Genomic DNA, 14,685 nt, shown 5'->3' with positions numbered 1-14,685 from the left:
CAACGGTGAAGGAACAACAATAGAAAAAAACTATGATACCGAAATGCAAAAGCAGGGTGAAGCTGTATATGGGCTCCCGTTGTCACAAAAAGTAAAAGGAAAAAGAAAATAGACAAAAACAGGACTGAAACGGTATAAAAACACATTAACTAAAACAGCATAAAACCCATTATTTAAAGAGTGACGAAATTTACGGGTGCGCGCCTGCGGCCTGCAAGAATCCAAGTTCTTTATCCAGGAGCACTAATTACACACCGCTGACGCACATGTCCCCTTTCTGTCGGATGGCTTTTGCCTCGATAATCTCCCTCTTGGTCTGATCGCTGCTTCTACCTAAAATCGTAGTGTCCTGGAACCGTGGTATGCACTTATTGCATTCGCTGCAGTGCACAGCGAGATTTCCTTCTCGTATGTTTCTCTTGCGCAGATTTTCATAATTATTGTTGTGTTCTCGGAGTCGGTCGTTAAGGCATCGGCCCGTTTGTCCTATATAGACTTTCCCGCAGCTTAACGGAATCTGGTACACCACACCTTTGGTACAAGGTACAAACGGAGACCGGTGTTTTTTGGAGCACTGCACACGTGGTGTACCACACGTCTGAGTAAGCTTGCAAAGCTTTGACAGCTTTTCCGGGGCTGAAAACAGCACTCTCAAATTCACTTTTTTGCCTATTCGTTTCAAATTGTGGCAGATGCTGTGCAAATAGGGTACTACAACCAGGTTTAGTTTTTGTTGACTCTCAGCCGAAGCTTTCACACTTCCCTTGCTTTTACTCTTAACTTCCCTGTAGATTCGTTCACCCACCGAGATGATGATCTGATAACCACTTTCTTCCAACCTTGCAGTCTGTTGATAAAAACTGCTCTCCATGGTATGTGGACAGGATTTTTGCAAAGCATTTGTCAAACACAGGTTAATAATGGAACGTTTTACTAGATTAGAATGTGCCGAGTTGAACGGAGGACACTTTTTTTGCCTCGTGGATCGTATGTCCAGCAGATATGATCTCTCGTACACGTGATACTTAAATCTAGGAACCGGATTGTGTCGTTAGTCGGCAGCTCATGCGTTAACTCGAGTGGTTCGAACAATCTCTGAAAGACTAACAATGCTTGCGTTACATCTGCCTGGAAAGAATCATTGCTATCATCAAAAAGAATTAAATAATCATCTACATATCTAAACACTTTTACGGCGTTGAACTCTGCCAGGTGACACATCAACATGTTGTCAAGATGGCCTAAAAAAATGTCACTGAGGATGGGTGCCAAGCAGGAACCTATATGCATACACCTTGTTTTTGCAAATATATTTCGTTATTCCAAGTTACGTAAGTGGATCCAAGGTAGAAAGTAAGCATTTCTAAAAACGACTTGACACTCATCCCAGCTGCATTCTGGAAAGCTACAGAGCCAAATTTGGCGATGCTATTTTCAAGGTATGAAAGTAACTCCTTCTGCGGAAGAGAGTAACCTAACCTAACCTAACCTAACCTTCCAGCTCATTTCACCTATGCTGCCTTTCACATTCATCAACACCAACAGTAGATATGCTGCAGACTGTGTTAATAAATAAATATACGTTTTGGCACAATTTTGGGTTTGTATTAGATCAACAAAACCAACACGGTTGCCTTAGGTAAAAACACTTCAAAGGAAGCAAAAATAAACACCACCAGAGGCTCTGGCTATTGTTCTGCATCGCAGGACTTTGTCCCTCTCTGTACATGTCTATGAAAGAGAAAAAAAAAGACATTCGTTTCACATTCACCAGTGCGCATCTCAGCAAAGCTTGTTGTTGAACAGCGCATCGGCAGGTTGAGGATCACCGTGCGCGGCCGCCAGATGGCGCCACGTTTCCGTCATCACTGACTCACAGTGGCGGAAAAGAACTAGAAAACTAACCAGTAAGAATGCAGGTCATGAGGACGGAGAAAGAAAGAGCATTAAACGACAGGTTAAAAACGCGGAAGTTAAAAATTGGATGAATTCGATGGAGAACAAACGTAGCGTGGAACTATATCGATACTGGAAAAGGCAGATCAGGAAAGAATTTTTCTATGGTAACTCAAGAGGCAGTGCCCTACTTTTTGAAGCTAGGTCAGGGTGTCTTAGAACGCGCAGCTACAAAAAGAAATTTAACAAAGAAGATGACACATGTGCAGTGTGTGGTAGATCTGTGGAAACAATTGAACACCTCATAATCAAATGTGATGGTATCCATCCGTATGTCGATGCAGGCACAGTCGCTCTTCCTGAGGCCCTAGGGTTTAAAGATAACAATGGTCATGTAAATAAATCTGCAGTGGAAGTCAGCAAAAAGCGATTCGAGGATTGGTGGCTGAAAAGCAGAGATGTGGCATAAGGTTAGAATTGTAGGAAACCGTAGGTAAAAATGATGGCGAATCTTAATGAGAACTGCCAACACAGTAAACAAAAAATAATAAAGAAAAGCTGAGCATGGTGGCAATAGCCACCACCCCGTTGCAAAGGGGGCGCTCCTATCCATCCATCCACTGCGCAGTGGCAGGGCACGGTACGCGGGGGCGGTAGCGGCACACGCTATGCTAAAAAGTATCCCGCTTCTTGAGTTTGAATATGTTAGGGAAGGCCATTGATCTACGTTACCTTCTGCGCCATCGACGTGACGATGAAGCATCGCTGGGCCAGCTGGGCATTCACATGGTTGTTGTAACCATGGAAAGGGCGCTGCCAGCCTTGGCAAGAATGAGTAACAGCGTACAGGCAACCATGATGTGCAAACATCGCGACGTGCTCAGATCGGCTGTTTCGATTGGTTCCTCCCAATGTCGTCACTGCGAGAGCGAAATGGAAATGCCAAGCCCCACCAAAATCGAGTTGAGGGCAGCATTTTGTTTACTTGCATTTTGAAATTATAACTCCCGTTCCCGTGCATCGATTTCTGTAACTCTTTTTGAGTCAGCATGAATGTGACATAAAGAATCCACCCGAAGTATAGCCGGCATCTCTTCAAGCATTGTTTTGCAGCCCCTTTAAGGGATATTGGTAAACGGCCATTCATGATTTGAGAGATGCACTCCATCTCATTCTTCTATTAATTTCACTCTCGTGATCCAGATCTGCAGTCACTACCTGCACTAAGTATACGTAGACAGCACCTCGCTACCAACTGTAAACTGCTGAACATTACTTTAGTTTTCTCATATTAATTTTCAGACCCACCGTTCTCCTGTGTCTGTTTTCACTCACTGCCTGTGCCTTGAAGTTCATCTCCCGAGTGACTTCTCAAGAAGCGTTGCATTCTGGGGCCCGATTCTCGATATTCACATTCGCCTATCGGCGCCATATTGCCTCTCTGATTGGCTGTCAGAAGTGTCAATCGCCGTCAATGGGCCTGTCAATCAGGGTCGGTTACAGCAGCACTTTTCGCGGTGACGTCGATTTGACGTGGCATGAAAATGCATTTTCGCAGCACTATTCTTGGTGCCTGGCTGGTGCATATATGTGATTGTGAAGGGAAAAGAAGCTACAAGTGGTCCGTGCGAGAGCACTTGCGCTCGACTTGCCAATTTGGAGAAAATAGCTGCACACCAAAAATGGCAACTTCCTAGAATCTGATTGGTTGGAACAATATCACGTAAGGCACGTGATAGGCACACATTTTGGTGTGACGTCAGAATGACGTTTCATCACATTTACGTTGTGCCGCCATTGCAAAAAATGTCTGAAATTCGCCGCCATCATTTCGCCCGGCGAAAGGTGTCCGAATCATGCAAATGAGTTAGTGAGATGCTGATTTATACGGCGTTAGGTAGCCGCATTTTAACGGGTATTTATTTCAAGACAAAACTAAGTTTACAAAAGTCTTGTTTTGATTGCACAATGTAATGATATGGCGTTATAAGAGCACATCTGAAATAAGCAACCCTTTTGAGCGTTAATAGCGAAGGCTTAAGCGTACAGCCACATAGGGGCGCTAACTGCTCTCCCGTTGCAAACCCTTCGCTCGCAGTGCGAAATCATCCGTCCGTGCGGTTAGTGAAGCGCGAAAATTGCTCGAATGGCGGTGCCAGCGCTGCGATTTGCTGCTCCTTGCATTCATTCGTCATTTGTTAAACCCTAGAAGTGGGAAAGGTGGGCGACTTTCGAGGTCACCACGATGCTTTCGAGTTGTCTCTGACTAGACAGCTCGTCTGTGCAGTCACCTGACGGGGCATACGGTGTGGTGGCTATGCAAGGATGCATTGCGGCGAGAAGCAGTGCCGAACTGTCCAGCTCTGAGGGGCGATCGCCAACTGTGAAACGTCGCTGAACGGATGGGCTTTGCGCGCGTGATGAGTGGATGACCCGACAGGCATTCGCGCGGCCGAGCAACAAACTCCAGGAATGTGTTGGGCTTCTGGACGAGACATCCGTGTATGTGTAGCGTCATTCTCATTCCTTTTGCATGCATGCTGGAAATGACTTTAAAACAAGCACAGGAGTACATGCAGGATGCATGCTGCGAATCCGAAATTTTTATTCGGCATTTCGCGTTGCTTTTTTCATCATACTGTTTTCAGTTCTTGCATACGGCACAAGTTCAGAAAACAAAGCCTAGCATGCTAGTACGCTGGTCGATTTCTTTGTTTTTGGTGTTGATGAATGTGAAAGGCAGCATAGGTGAAATCAGCTGGAAGGTGTCGTTTCCTTAAGTGTGGAAAAAAATTGCATGAAACCCTAAAAGAATACTATAACCTGGCTTAAGCATTATTAATGAAGCACACAAAAGTGATTTCACTATTCAAGCTGAAATTTCCATAACAGTGTTACATTATCAGTTACACAGCAGTCACTTGGAAATGGCCGTAGGAGGGCGAAAAAAAATTATTTTTCTAAGGGCACACAGAAAACAAATATATATGAGTCTTGTACATTTTATTTACAGGTGTGGAGTTCCTGCCGGTGAAGGTTCCAGCTCACAAGAAGTCTGTGCGGGATCCATCCATGACCCATTTATGTGTAATCTCCATCCATGTGCTGCCCGCATGGAAATCGTCAAACTGGTGAGCACATGCTTAGTGTGTTGTGGCAGGCATGAAGGGTTAGCATGTTTGCCTGCAGTAAGATTGCATTTGGCTAATGATATCTGTCTGCATTTATATGTAGTTTATTGAGCAAGGAAGAACAGTGTAGATAGAACCACATATGAAAATAATGTAAATTAATCATGTCTCTACTTTTCAGGTGACAGCGGAGATAGGTGTGGGTGACATGCAGTGTTGTTCTGTGGCTTTGGATTTCTCTTAGTGACCACAGTGTCAAGGTAGCCTCATTTCGATTCGTGCAAAATGCAAAAGCATGCATACACTAAAAAACTCAAGGTAGTCATGAACAGTTAAACTTGTGCCCTTTCTTGCAGTGCATTCTTTAGTGGTTTTGGTGAGTATAAAACACTCTAATAATTATTTGTGTCCATCAGTTTGGGAAATCTGCCATCAAGTACCTCTAGCTATATGACTAGTGTGTTTCGATACTAATGATTGATTTTGCAGGGAGCATATTATACGTAAAACTAGACTATAGGTGAACTTGCGGCTTCAACAGTTTCACATATTTTGAAACGCAATGTCTAGCTCGTTGGGAGATTTCAGTGCACAGCGTTGATTAGTGTGCAGCTGATGGTGTGCATTTTATGCAGACGTGGCGGACCACCCTCACCATGGGGTCTCATGTGCTCAGGAGCCGGGATATCAGATTCATCTTCGCTCACCCTCGGCTGGACTGGCTGCCTAGCGGGTGGCCATACCGGGTTCCTGAACGATTACATGAGGTGTCTGGAAAGGTGTCATGGTCATGGTACAGCATTGTCAAGAGTTCTCTGCAAAGGTCAGCACAGCTTGCATTGTGCAACACAACGTGTTCATCCACACTCAGCTGCAGGACCATGACACCACTGGCAAGTGGTGATAATAGCAGGACCACCAGCATCTACAACAAGGAGGACGACCCAGCTCCATCTGGATTCTATCTGACAGACAGGAAGTGCATGATGAGCTGTGTGGGAATCGCACTCACTGCTGTGGTTTTCACGTGTAGCTATGCCACAAGCAATCAGCGTACATTTTCTCTGCTTCAAGTTTGATACCTGCTAGGCAGCCGGTGAAGTCTTCATCATTTTGGTGCTGTTCTTTAAATAGGACCATATTGTTGGTATACATGACAGTAGAAATTAGTTTTGTCTGGTGCTGCAGTTTTCTGTGTGTCAGGAAGTGTCCCAAGTGTTTTTAGTCTGCCGTCTGCCAACTTGCTGAGTGTGTGCTTCAACACATGCTTTGGTGATTGTGAAGAAGTGCCGTTCCTTCGTGTGGTGCCTCCCTATGTGTTCTGCTTGTACACAATGCACATTTTATTTGGTGCTTAAGTTCAGTGAAAGACAGGAAGGCACCAAAATGTTTTCCTTCTAGCACCAGAATGTTGACTGGACATGCTTTCACCAGTGCTTTTCTGTTTGCTTTGGTGTTTGTTGAGAGCCAGCAGTCCAGAACATACTCAACATACAGCATGGTCACTGTGTCTCTAGTCATTTACAGCATCTCTTTTTCAGGGTGCAACGCGGCTTGTGTGGCACTGTTTGTGTGATAAGATCGCAACATGCTTTGCCTCATGGCATTTGGTTGCCTCTGTGTGCTTGCTTTCGACTCCTTCTTTCACATGCTGCACGTAGTTGTACAGCAATGAGCTATTTTTCTTAAAGGAGAAGTCACGTAATTGTTTCATGGTCATTTTCTAAGATGAAAATGGCCTGGCCAGTGTTTTGATATGTGTACCCATTCCCATCTTCTAGATGAAATTTGTACCCCTGACGAAAACCTACAAATTGTACATTAATTCAGTTGAAGGTAACTGGAACTATAAATTATGCAGCTGGACATAATTTGTGTTTCAATGATAAATCTCCAAATGGCATTTTGTAGCTGGAAGGGCATGATCCGGTTCAATAATTCAGCTGGAAATGGATCATAATAGTAGTAGTAGTAGTAGTAGTAGTAGTAGTAGTAAACTTTATTGATCTTTCTGGGTTACTTAGACGGTCTTCCCAGGTCAGGGATCTTTTTCTCTTTCCATGATTTGTGGTCCGGGATCTTTTTCTGTGCTGGGCTATCAACCTTGATGCATGCATTCGAAGATCACTGCCCACCTGTCCTCCCACTGAAACTCTGTTAGATCCCATTTTCAATGACTTGTCCCCTTGCACTTTGCTTCATATAAATTGGGGATGCTGTTTGGTCATTTTAAGACAAATCCTAGACAGCCTGTTTACCTTCTACACCCTTAGTGTGACTGGACCATACCAGTGTATGTGCTGCTATTTTTCTGTTTAGCAAAGGCAACTGCTGGCTACTTCGGTTTGCAAACTAGGCAACACTAATGTGCATATACACCACTGTCAAACGTTTATGAAAGACAGGTTTGTCCCGAAAAAATTCTTATCTTTGTAGACGAGACATATTCGTCAATATGTAATGTTGCACTAGGTAATGATTCGCAGTTAGGCTGCCTAATGAATTCTAGGATCAGTGATGGAAATTAATTATTTTGCCAATAATGGCTTCCACAAACTTTTCACTGTGCATGTAAGAGACTCCTTTTAGGCAAATTGCAGCACCTAAAGAGGCATTGCAACTTGTCTCGCTCCCCAACTATACGGGGGCACACTTAAGCTCAGCATTCACGGGTGTGGCGCGACAGTGTTTACGGCTCCCTGCAGCGGTTTCGCTTCACACACACAGTCGCTGTTCTTCATTCGTGTTCACACATTTATTTATTTATTTATTTATTTATTTATTTATTTATTTATTTAGCAATACTGTAAGCCTTTGACAGGCCTATACAGGCAGTGGGTTACAAAGGTATTCACAACGTACAACACTTTGTAAAATATATTAACATTAGAACTTGTTATCTGAAACAGAACATCATTCCAACCAAAATCAAACGGTAGAAAAGAGCAGGAAAAAAAGAAAAAAAAAGCTTCCGCATTATGGCACTGAGTGAAACAAAGATTCTACCTTATTGACAAAGCTAGACACAGAATCGTCGTCAACAACATCCCCTGGCAATGAATTCCAAATCTCTACGGACGACGGAAAAAAAGAAAACTTAAAAGTATTGCACCGTGTGACGTATGGCCGGATGTGCTTATCATGATTTTTTCGTTTAGTGTGACGGTGTGGTGGCTGCAGATACTGATCTTTGTTGATGCGCAGCGACCCATGGTACAGCATGAAAAGAAACTTCATGGCGGCAACACGACGCCTGCTCGCAAGTCTGGGAATGCCTGCTTGTGTTCTAACAGCACTGACACTTTCAAACCGGGAGTACTTCGAGTAGATAAATCGTAGTGCTTTATTTTGCACCCTTTCCAAGGAATCTGTCAGGTACTGTTGATGCGGGTTCCAGACTATGCTACCATATTCCAGAATTGGTCGGACTAGAGTTTTGTAGGCTTTAAGTTTTACTTCAGGAGGAGCCTTGCCTAATTTTCTTCGTAAAAATCCTAGTGTTTTAAACGCTTTTGCACAGGTGTTGTTAATATGTACATCCCATTTCATTGTGCGTGTAAGTGTTACCCCTAAATACTTAACAGTGTCTGTTTGGCTGAGAACGGACCCCCCTAATGTGTAGCTAAACCTTAACAACGATTTTTTATGACTTACACTTAAATACTTAGTTTTTTCTGCGTTTATTTTCATGCCCCACGTTTCGCACCAGAGAGCAATATTATTTAATGACATATTGAGTTTCCATTGATCCTCGACTCCCCGCACGACTGTGTAAATCACACAGTCGTCAGCAAAAAGCCTGATTTTCACCCCATCGACAATACAAGAGCTAACATCATTAATATATATAAGGAATAATAAAGGTCCCAGGACGGATCCCTGCGGTACACCTGAAACTACTTCGAGGTTCTCCGATTCATTATTATTTATAACCACATATTGGGTGCGATTTGACAGATAAGCTTCTATCCATGCTATTACTTCCGAATTAATGCCAAGGAGCTTTAGTTTGTGAATTAATTTACAGTGCACAACACGGTCATAAGCCTTAGAAAAATTAATAAAAATGCTGTCAACTTGTTCTCGGGAATTGATTGCTCTCGTGAAGTCATGCGTTATTTCTAATAATTGCGTGACTGTGGACAGCCCTTTTCGGAAACCGTGTTGGGTCGGATTCAATAAGTTGTTTTCTTCCAAGTAACTCATAATTGCTTTGTTAATAATGTGCTCCATAAGCTTGCAACAACCACTTGTAAGCGATATTGGTCTGCAGTTGTCAACTACTAATTTGTTTCCGTGTTTATGAATGGGTATTATTTTCGCGCGAAGCCAGTCAGCAGGGAGCGTGGCAGTTTTCAGTGACTCGATGAATATAGTATGCAGGAAAGGGGATATCTGCTGCTCATATCGGTTCAAAAACAGATTTGGAATACTATCTGGGCCGGCTGATTTTTTCGTGTCAACCTGCAGAAGTAAGTTTAGCACGCCATCCTCAGTTATTATTATCTCGGGCATCAGAGAATCAAAAGTTGTCTCAGCTATGCTTACCGCATTTGTTCGCGTGAAAACTGATTGGAAGTACTTGTTGAAGGAATTGGCTATTTCGTGTTCGTCCTCGACGACTATGCCAGCAATTTCTAATTTTCTGGTGTGGTCTCTTGGTTCCGCCAAATATCGCCAGAATTTCTGCGGTTGTGTTTTCAAGAAATTTGCTAATGTGTCGGTAAAAAATAACCTCCTTGCTGCCCTGATCTCCAACCTCAGTTGACTTGACAGCGCAACCACCTCTAATCTATTGCCTTTTCTTTTTCTCTTTCTACGCAATTTTCTTTTCAGGTGAATTATAGAACGTGTTAACCACGGAGCTTTGCGTTTAATTCTTTTCTGTCTTGTCGGAATCAAGTTGGATTCGCAGTGCGCAATCGCATTCTTTAGTTTTACCCACAGGCTGTTTACGGACACTGGTCCTCGGGATTCTCCGGTTGAAAAATCATCTAGCGCTATTTCAAGGAAGTCTATTACACTCTCATCTTCAGCCCTGCTGTAGTCTTTCACTGCTTTCATCGAAGAACTTTTACGGCGTTTGTTACCCGCGCTGAAGTTACAGCATGTTAATACAAGCATCTTGTGATCAGAGATATCTTCTTCTATTGTTATTACTGGATTTAATGATTTACTGGATTTATTGTTATTACTGGATTTATTACTGGATTTATCACAATTGCCTCAACACAGGTTCCACATTCTTGTCTTTGAACTCTTCCACACTGCAGTTCACCTACATAATGTTACTGTAATTAGTTTCTCACTAATTGGCACATCTCTGGTTCACTGCAGTGATTACATTACTAAGCTTCAAATTAAGCCAACAGCACCCACACATCACTCTCCCCCCCCCCCCCTTTGTACCTAAGCAAAGTCAATGTGCCTACATGGCCTAGTTGGTAGCGTGCCTGGCTGGCGATGCAGGGGTCATGGGTTTCAAAGCAGACAGAAATTTATTTAGGTTTAGGTTTAGGTCTATAGGGTTTAACGTCCCAAAGCGACTAAGGCTATGAGAGACGCCGTAGTGGAGGCCTCCGGAAATTTCAACCACCTGGGGTTCTTTAACGTGCACTGACATCGCACAGTACACGGGCCTCTAGAATTTCTCCTCCAAAGAAATTCAACCGCCGCGGCCGGGATCGAACCCGCGTCTTTCGGGTCAGCAGCCGAGCACCATAACCACTGAGCCACCGCGGCGGCTAGACAGAAATATATTAATTTTTTGTACGTAAAATATAAAGTAGTTTCAGACATGTGCTGACGTTTGATTCAGATTACAAATCCTCTTTTCAGTGACTCACCGCAGACATCCACACGTGAAGCATGTTTTTTGACACAATGCCGGCTGCATAACACTGTGTTTTCTGCTGAATGGCAGCCTCTCTCCTTGACAGTGGTGTGTGCAGGATTTCCGTACCTTTATTTTCTGGAATGTAGTACATGCTACCCAATAACTTCAAAGCACTAATTGCGATGCCATCACATACCATACAGCACTAATGATATTACTTGGTGGTAATCAGAAAAAAAATTATTCTTATTGTGTGAAAAAAGAATAGCAGCCTGTTTCCACCTGACTTGGTTTGGTTTCATACTTCTGCTTGAACTTGTGGGAATCTGGCTTTCCGCCGTCGCCTTTGCGCGGCTGTGCCGGCCGCCCGCGTTGTTTCTCCTCTTTCCCTTGCCCCCGCCTCAGGCGGTGGAGAGGCGGCTGGGTGACTAATCACTGTCATTTAGCCACAGCTCCGCCCCGGCTCCCCAAGGGCCTTTGCCATTGGCGCCTTTTGGCGGGAATTTTGGGACCCGCCTTGGGCGGCCGCGCACCCCGCGACCGTCCGAGCGGGGCCCAGAGGGAGAGAGATCCCTCCGAGACAGCGTAAGGTGCGTACGTTACTGTTTGTCCGTGCCGGCCTTGGCCGTTCGGATCAGTGCTTACTCGAGCTCGCCCGCACGTGTCCTCTGACCTGCAGCGGCTCGAGCCTGTCCAGCGGGGTCCAGCGACCTCAGACAGGCGTACCTTGCGTTGAATGCCCACTCTCTCTCGCAACCGGCCCAACGGTCGACACGAGAGAGAGATCACAGCACTGCCGCGGGGACATTCTCCTGCAGCGGCGTGCTAGCGGCGCACATTGCTCGAGTCGCTTCGTGCGCGCAGCGGAGCCTTGCTCCTCGCGCGCCCCCGGGACGGGGTGACTATTGAGTGCGTGTGTACCTGCTGAAGGACGACGTGAATAAACGTCTCCTTTGTGAGATTGGAGGCCTATTTCTTTGCGGCGAATCGCTCTCCTCCCAGCGGAGGTTGAGTGCGCCGCATCGGTGTCCCAGTGGTGTGTGGTGACGGCTGATCGGGGCCCTTGGCTCGCGCGAAGCTCGAACCCGCGGTGGGTGGTGGCCTTTGCCCACGTAGAAACCCACAACTGGCGCCCAACGTGCTAAGTCATTGGCGCTTACGCCTTTGATGGCACATTAGCCGAGCAGGTCGCCTTGACGATCACGCTTGCGCACCGTGTCTACCACCCCCAGCGCGGCACTCGGCAGCTACATGTCGGCTCCCTACGGAGTTGTAGCGTCGTTTGATGCGCTGGCTGCTGTTCCTTCGAATAGCTAGACACCGTGGTTGGCCGCGGCCCCCATTGGGGTTTACGGTGACACAACCCAAAATGTTGACCACGTGGCTCCCATTGGAGCTGTATCGGAAGCACCCTGCGGTGCATCCGCTGGTCACATGCCTCAGCTGTGCATGCTTTCCGCCCAGTGCGAAAGCAGTTCGTGTCACGCTGCCGCAACCGGCAGTTTCGAACAGCAGCAGCCGTGCCCCGCGAGCAGTCAATTCTGCTCTGGGAACGGCGAGGCGCTGGCCCGGTTCCCTGTGGAAACCACGCCGCTCATCGAACTAGGAGCCTTGCCTCCCTCGTTCGTGCAGCCCACCCAAGCCTCCACTGAGGCAGGGGTGCAGTGCGCTTAGTTGGCTGATGCGGCTCCGCGAGCCTGCGGGTCGGCTGGCGCGCTGAGCTCTCCTGATACAGCATTACGACTTTTCCGTGCAGTATCGAAAGGGGAGCACGAACGTGGTAGCTGACGCGCTATCCCGTGCCCCACTCGCCAGCGGCGCCTTGACGCCTGTAGGCGGAGGGGGCGAAACAGCGGACGAGCCGCCGGGCGGCAAGGAGGGGGAGCCCGCAAACGGGTTAACCCATTCCGCTAACCAGGCAAGCAGCGCTTCGCAAGGCGGACGAGAGGCAAAGCTCTTCGTGAGCGCCTCGGAGTTGCCGACGCGAACGTAAGTTTTGGCTGCAAACCTGAGTGGGGACGAGACCAGGCTCCCCTCTGGGATGACTGGAATCGTTTTCAGCCCTAAAGAGCTACTGAAAGCCCAGCAAAATGACCCGTTTTGTCGCGAGGTGAGCGACGGTCTCAGGGAGACGGAGCGCCGTGACGCTACTTGTATTGTAGCGGGCGCAGGGGGGCAGAAGCCAGCGTGTGTCGCGGCGAACCCCGGGGATTCATATTTGCTGGACCATGACGGGCTCGTGCTGAAATACATAGCCACCGATGACGAGTCCATCGACCCGTTCAAGGTGGTTATCCCCAAAAGTCTGAGAGGCGCACTTTTGCGATTCTCTCATGACGAACCACTGGCTGGTCATCTGAGTGGCTCCAAAGTTTTTGCAAAACTGAGTCAATCGGTGACGTGGCCCGGCATGAAGCGTGACATTTTCCGCTATTGCCGTTCCTGCCATGTCTGTCAAGCGGTGAAGTCACGGGGCGGCAAGCCGCCTGGAATGATGAAACCGATTGACAGTGTGCGTCCGTGGCAGATGACCACCTGCGATTTGATGGGGCCTTTCCCCAGGAGCAAGCAGTGGTTCATAGACCTGAAGGCCTACGCGTCACGGTCAGACGAGCTTGCGCCGGTACCCATTGGTATCAAAGGCAAGCGCAAATTCACAACTGGTGCTGCGGAACGCAAGCGTACGGAGCACCGGTACAATCTGAGGCGACGATCACCGGTGTGATTGATGCCGGACGGAGGACTTTTCCGCAACCGAAGGCACGCAGCCTCAGCTAGCTGGCGAGCTTTCTCGTCAGGCCCTACCCAGGCGAAGCACGGTGTGTTATTTTTTTTGTTTTTTTTTTGTTTTGCAGCATGATCAGTTCCAGCCTTGTGTGTTTATCAGTTTATTTATTTGTTTGTTTGAGTCAGTTTCTAGCCACTTTCGTTTCTCCGCTTGCTTGTCTGTTTTTGTTCGAACGCACCCAGATGTACATAGGCAAACTTCAGCCCGCTCGTGCTTGCTCTTATCTTCTAGAAGGAATAGATTGGATTAGGTGTCGTTTGTACAGCGAGCCTTTTCTCATTTCCGGCCCGACTGTGGGTGGTGGGCTCGTTAAGGAGCCGTGTGTCGCGGTGCGAGTTTTGTGCGGCCCGTATGGAGGGGAAGTTGGCGCACCCTTTGACCCTCGCCGCCGCGCCTCTGGACGCTTCTGATGAGGGGATCGTTGTCGCCGACCAGCGTCCGCGCACTTGCCGGTGTATCCGTGGTTGTGGCTATGACTGTGTGCGCGCGTAACCATGAGCCAAGGCGACGCCTGTGAGTTGTGCCGTTGTGTGCTTCTGCGTGAGCGCGAGGATGAGAAGGACCCCTCGCTGTGGCCAAGGTTACACATCAGGACGCCGCCGAACGTCCTCGCCCGTTTCAGCCGGCGTGAAGGGGGTGCACTAACTCTCTTGTGCCGAACGTGATGTCGTGTCCAAGGGCGCGAGGTCAGTGCTCTGCCGCGGCCCCGTCGTCATCAACGCACCCTACATCAACGGAAAGAAGACCGCCATCAGTCGTCGGCCCTCCCAACCTGTTCAACTTGAAGTCTGCGAGCGGTGAGTCGCCGACCGGCATACTGGGCCGCGCCATCGAACTTTGAGGCTGCATCCACCTGTAACATAGTTGTACAGTTGTATTCACATCTTCTTGTGTACCGTGTATATAATCTGCAAGCTGTTTTGATTTACTGAAGCGTATGCAAGTGTTGTTTGCCTTGTTTTTCCTTTGTTTTTTTACATTGTTCTGGCTGGAACTGAAGTGTAGCTAGTTTTTTTTTTGTGTATTCATTTCTT

At 47.0% G+C, this 14,685-nt stretch overlaps 1 protein-coding gene across 9 annotated transcripts in view; it reads left to right on the top strand.

The window, feature by feature from the left end:
* Positions 1-5,756, top strand: part of LOC149326152 (uncharacterized) — a 29,356-nt gene extending 23,600 nt beyond the window's left edge. For 4 of the 9 annotated variants that reach the window (XM_089565158.1, XM_089565162.1, XM_089565161.1 and 1 more), the window contains 2 exons: positions 4,910-5,027; positions 5,209-5,381. In XM_089565158.1, coding sequence (XP_089421284.1) covers positions 4,910-5,027; positions 5,209-5,212 — 122 coding nt within the window. In that variant the 3' untranslated portion in view covers positions 5,213-5,381. The other 5 variants (XR_016286600.1, XR_016286602.1, XM_089565159.1 and 2 more) reach the window with 3 other exon arrangements.
* The last annotated feature ends 8,929 nt before the right edge of the window (positions 5,757-14,685 follow it).

This window comes from Amblyomma mixtum, chromosome 10 (assembly GCF_055824585.1).
Source record: "Amblyomma mixtum isolate Tamu chromosome 10, ASM5582458v1, whole genome shotgun sequence".
NCBI lineage: Eukaryota > Metazoa > Arthropoda > Arachnida > Ixodida > Ixodidae > Amblyomma > Amblyomma mixtum.
This window is presented reverse-complemented; position numbering and strand designations above follow the sequence as displayed.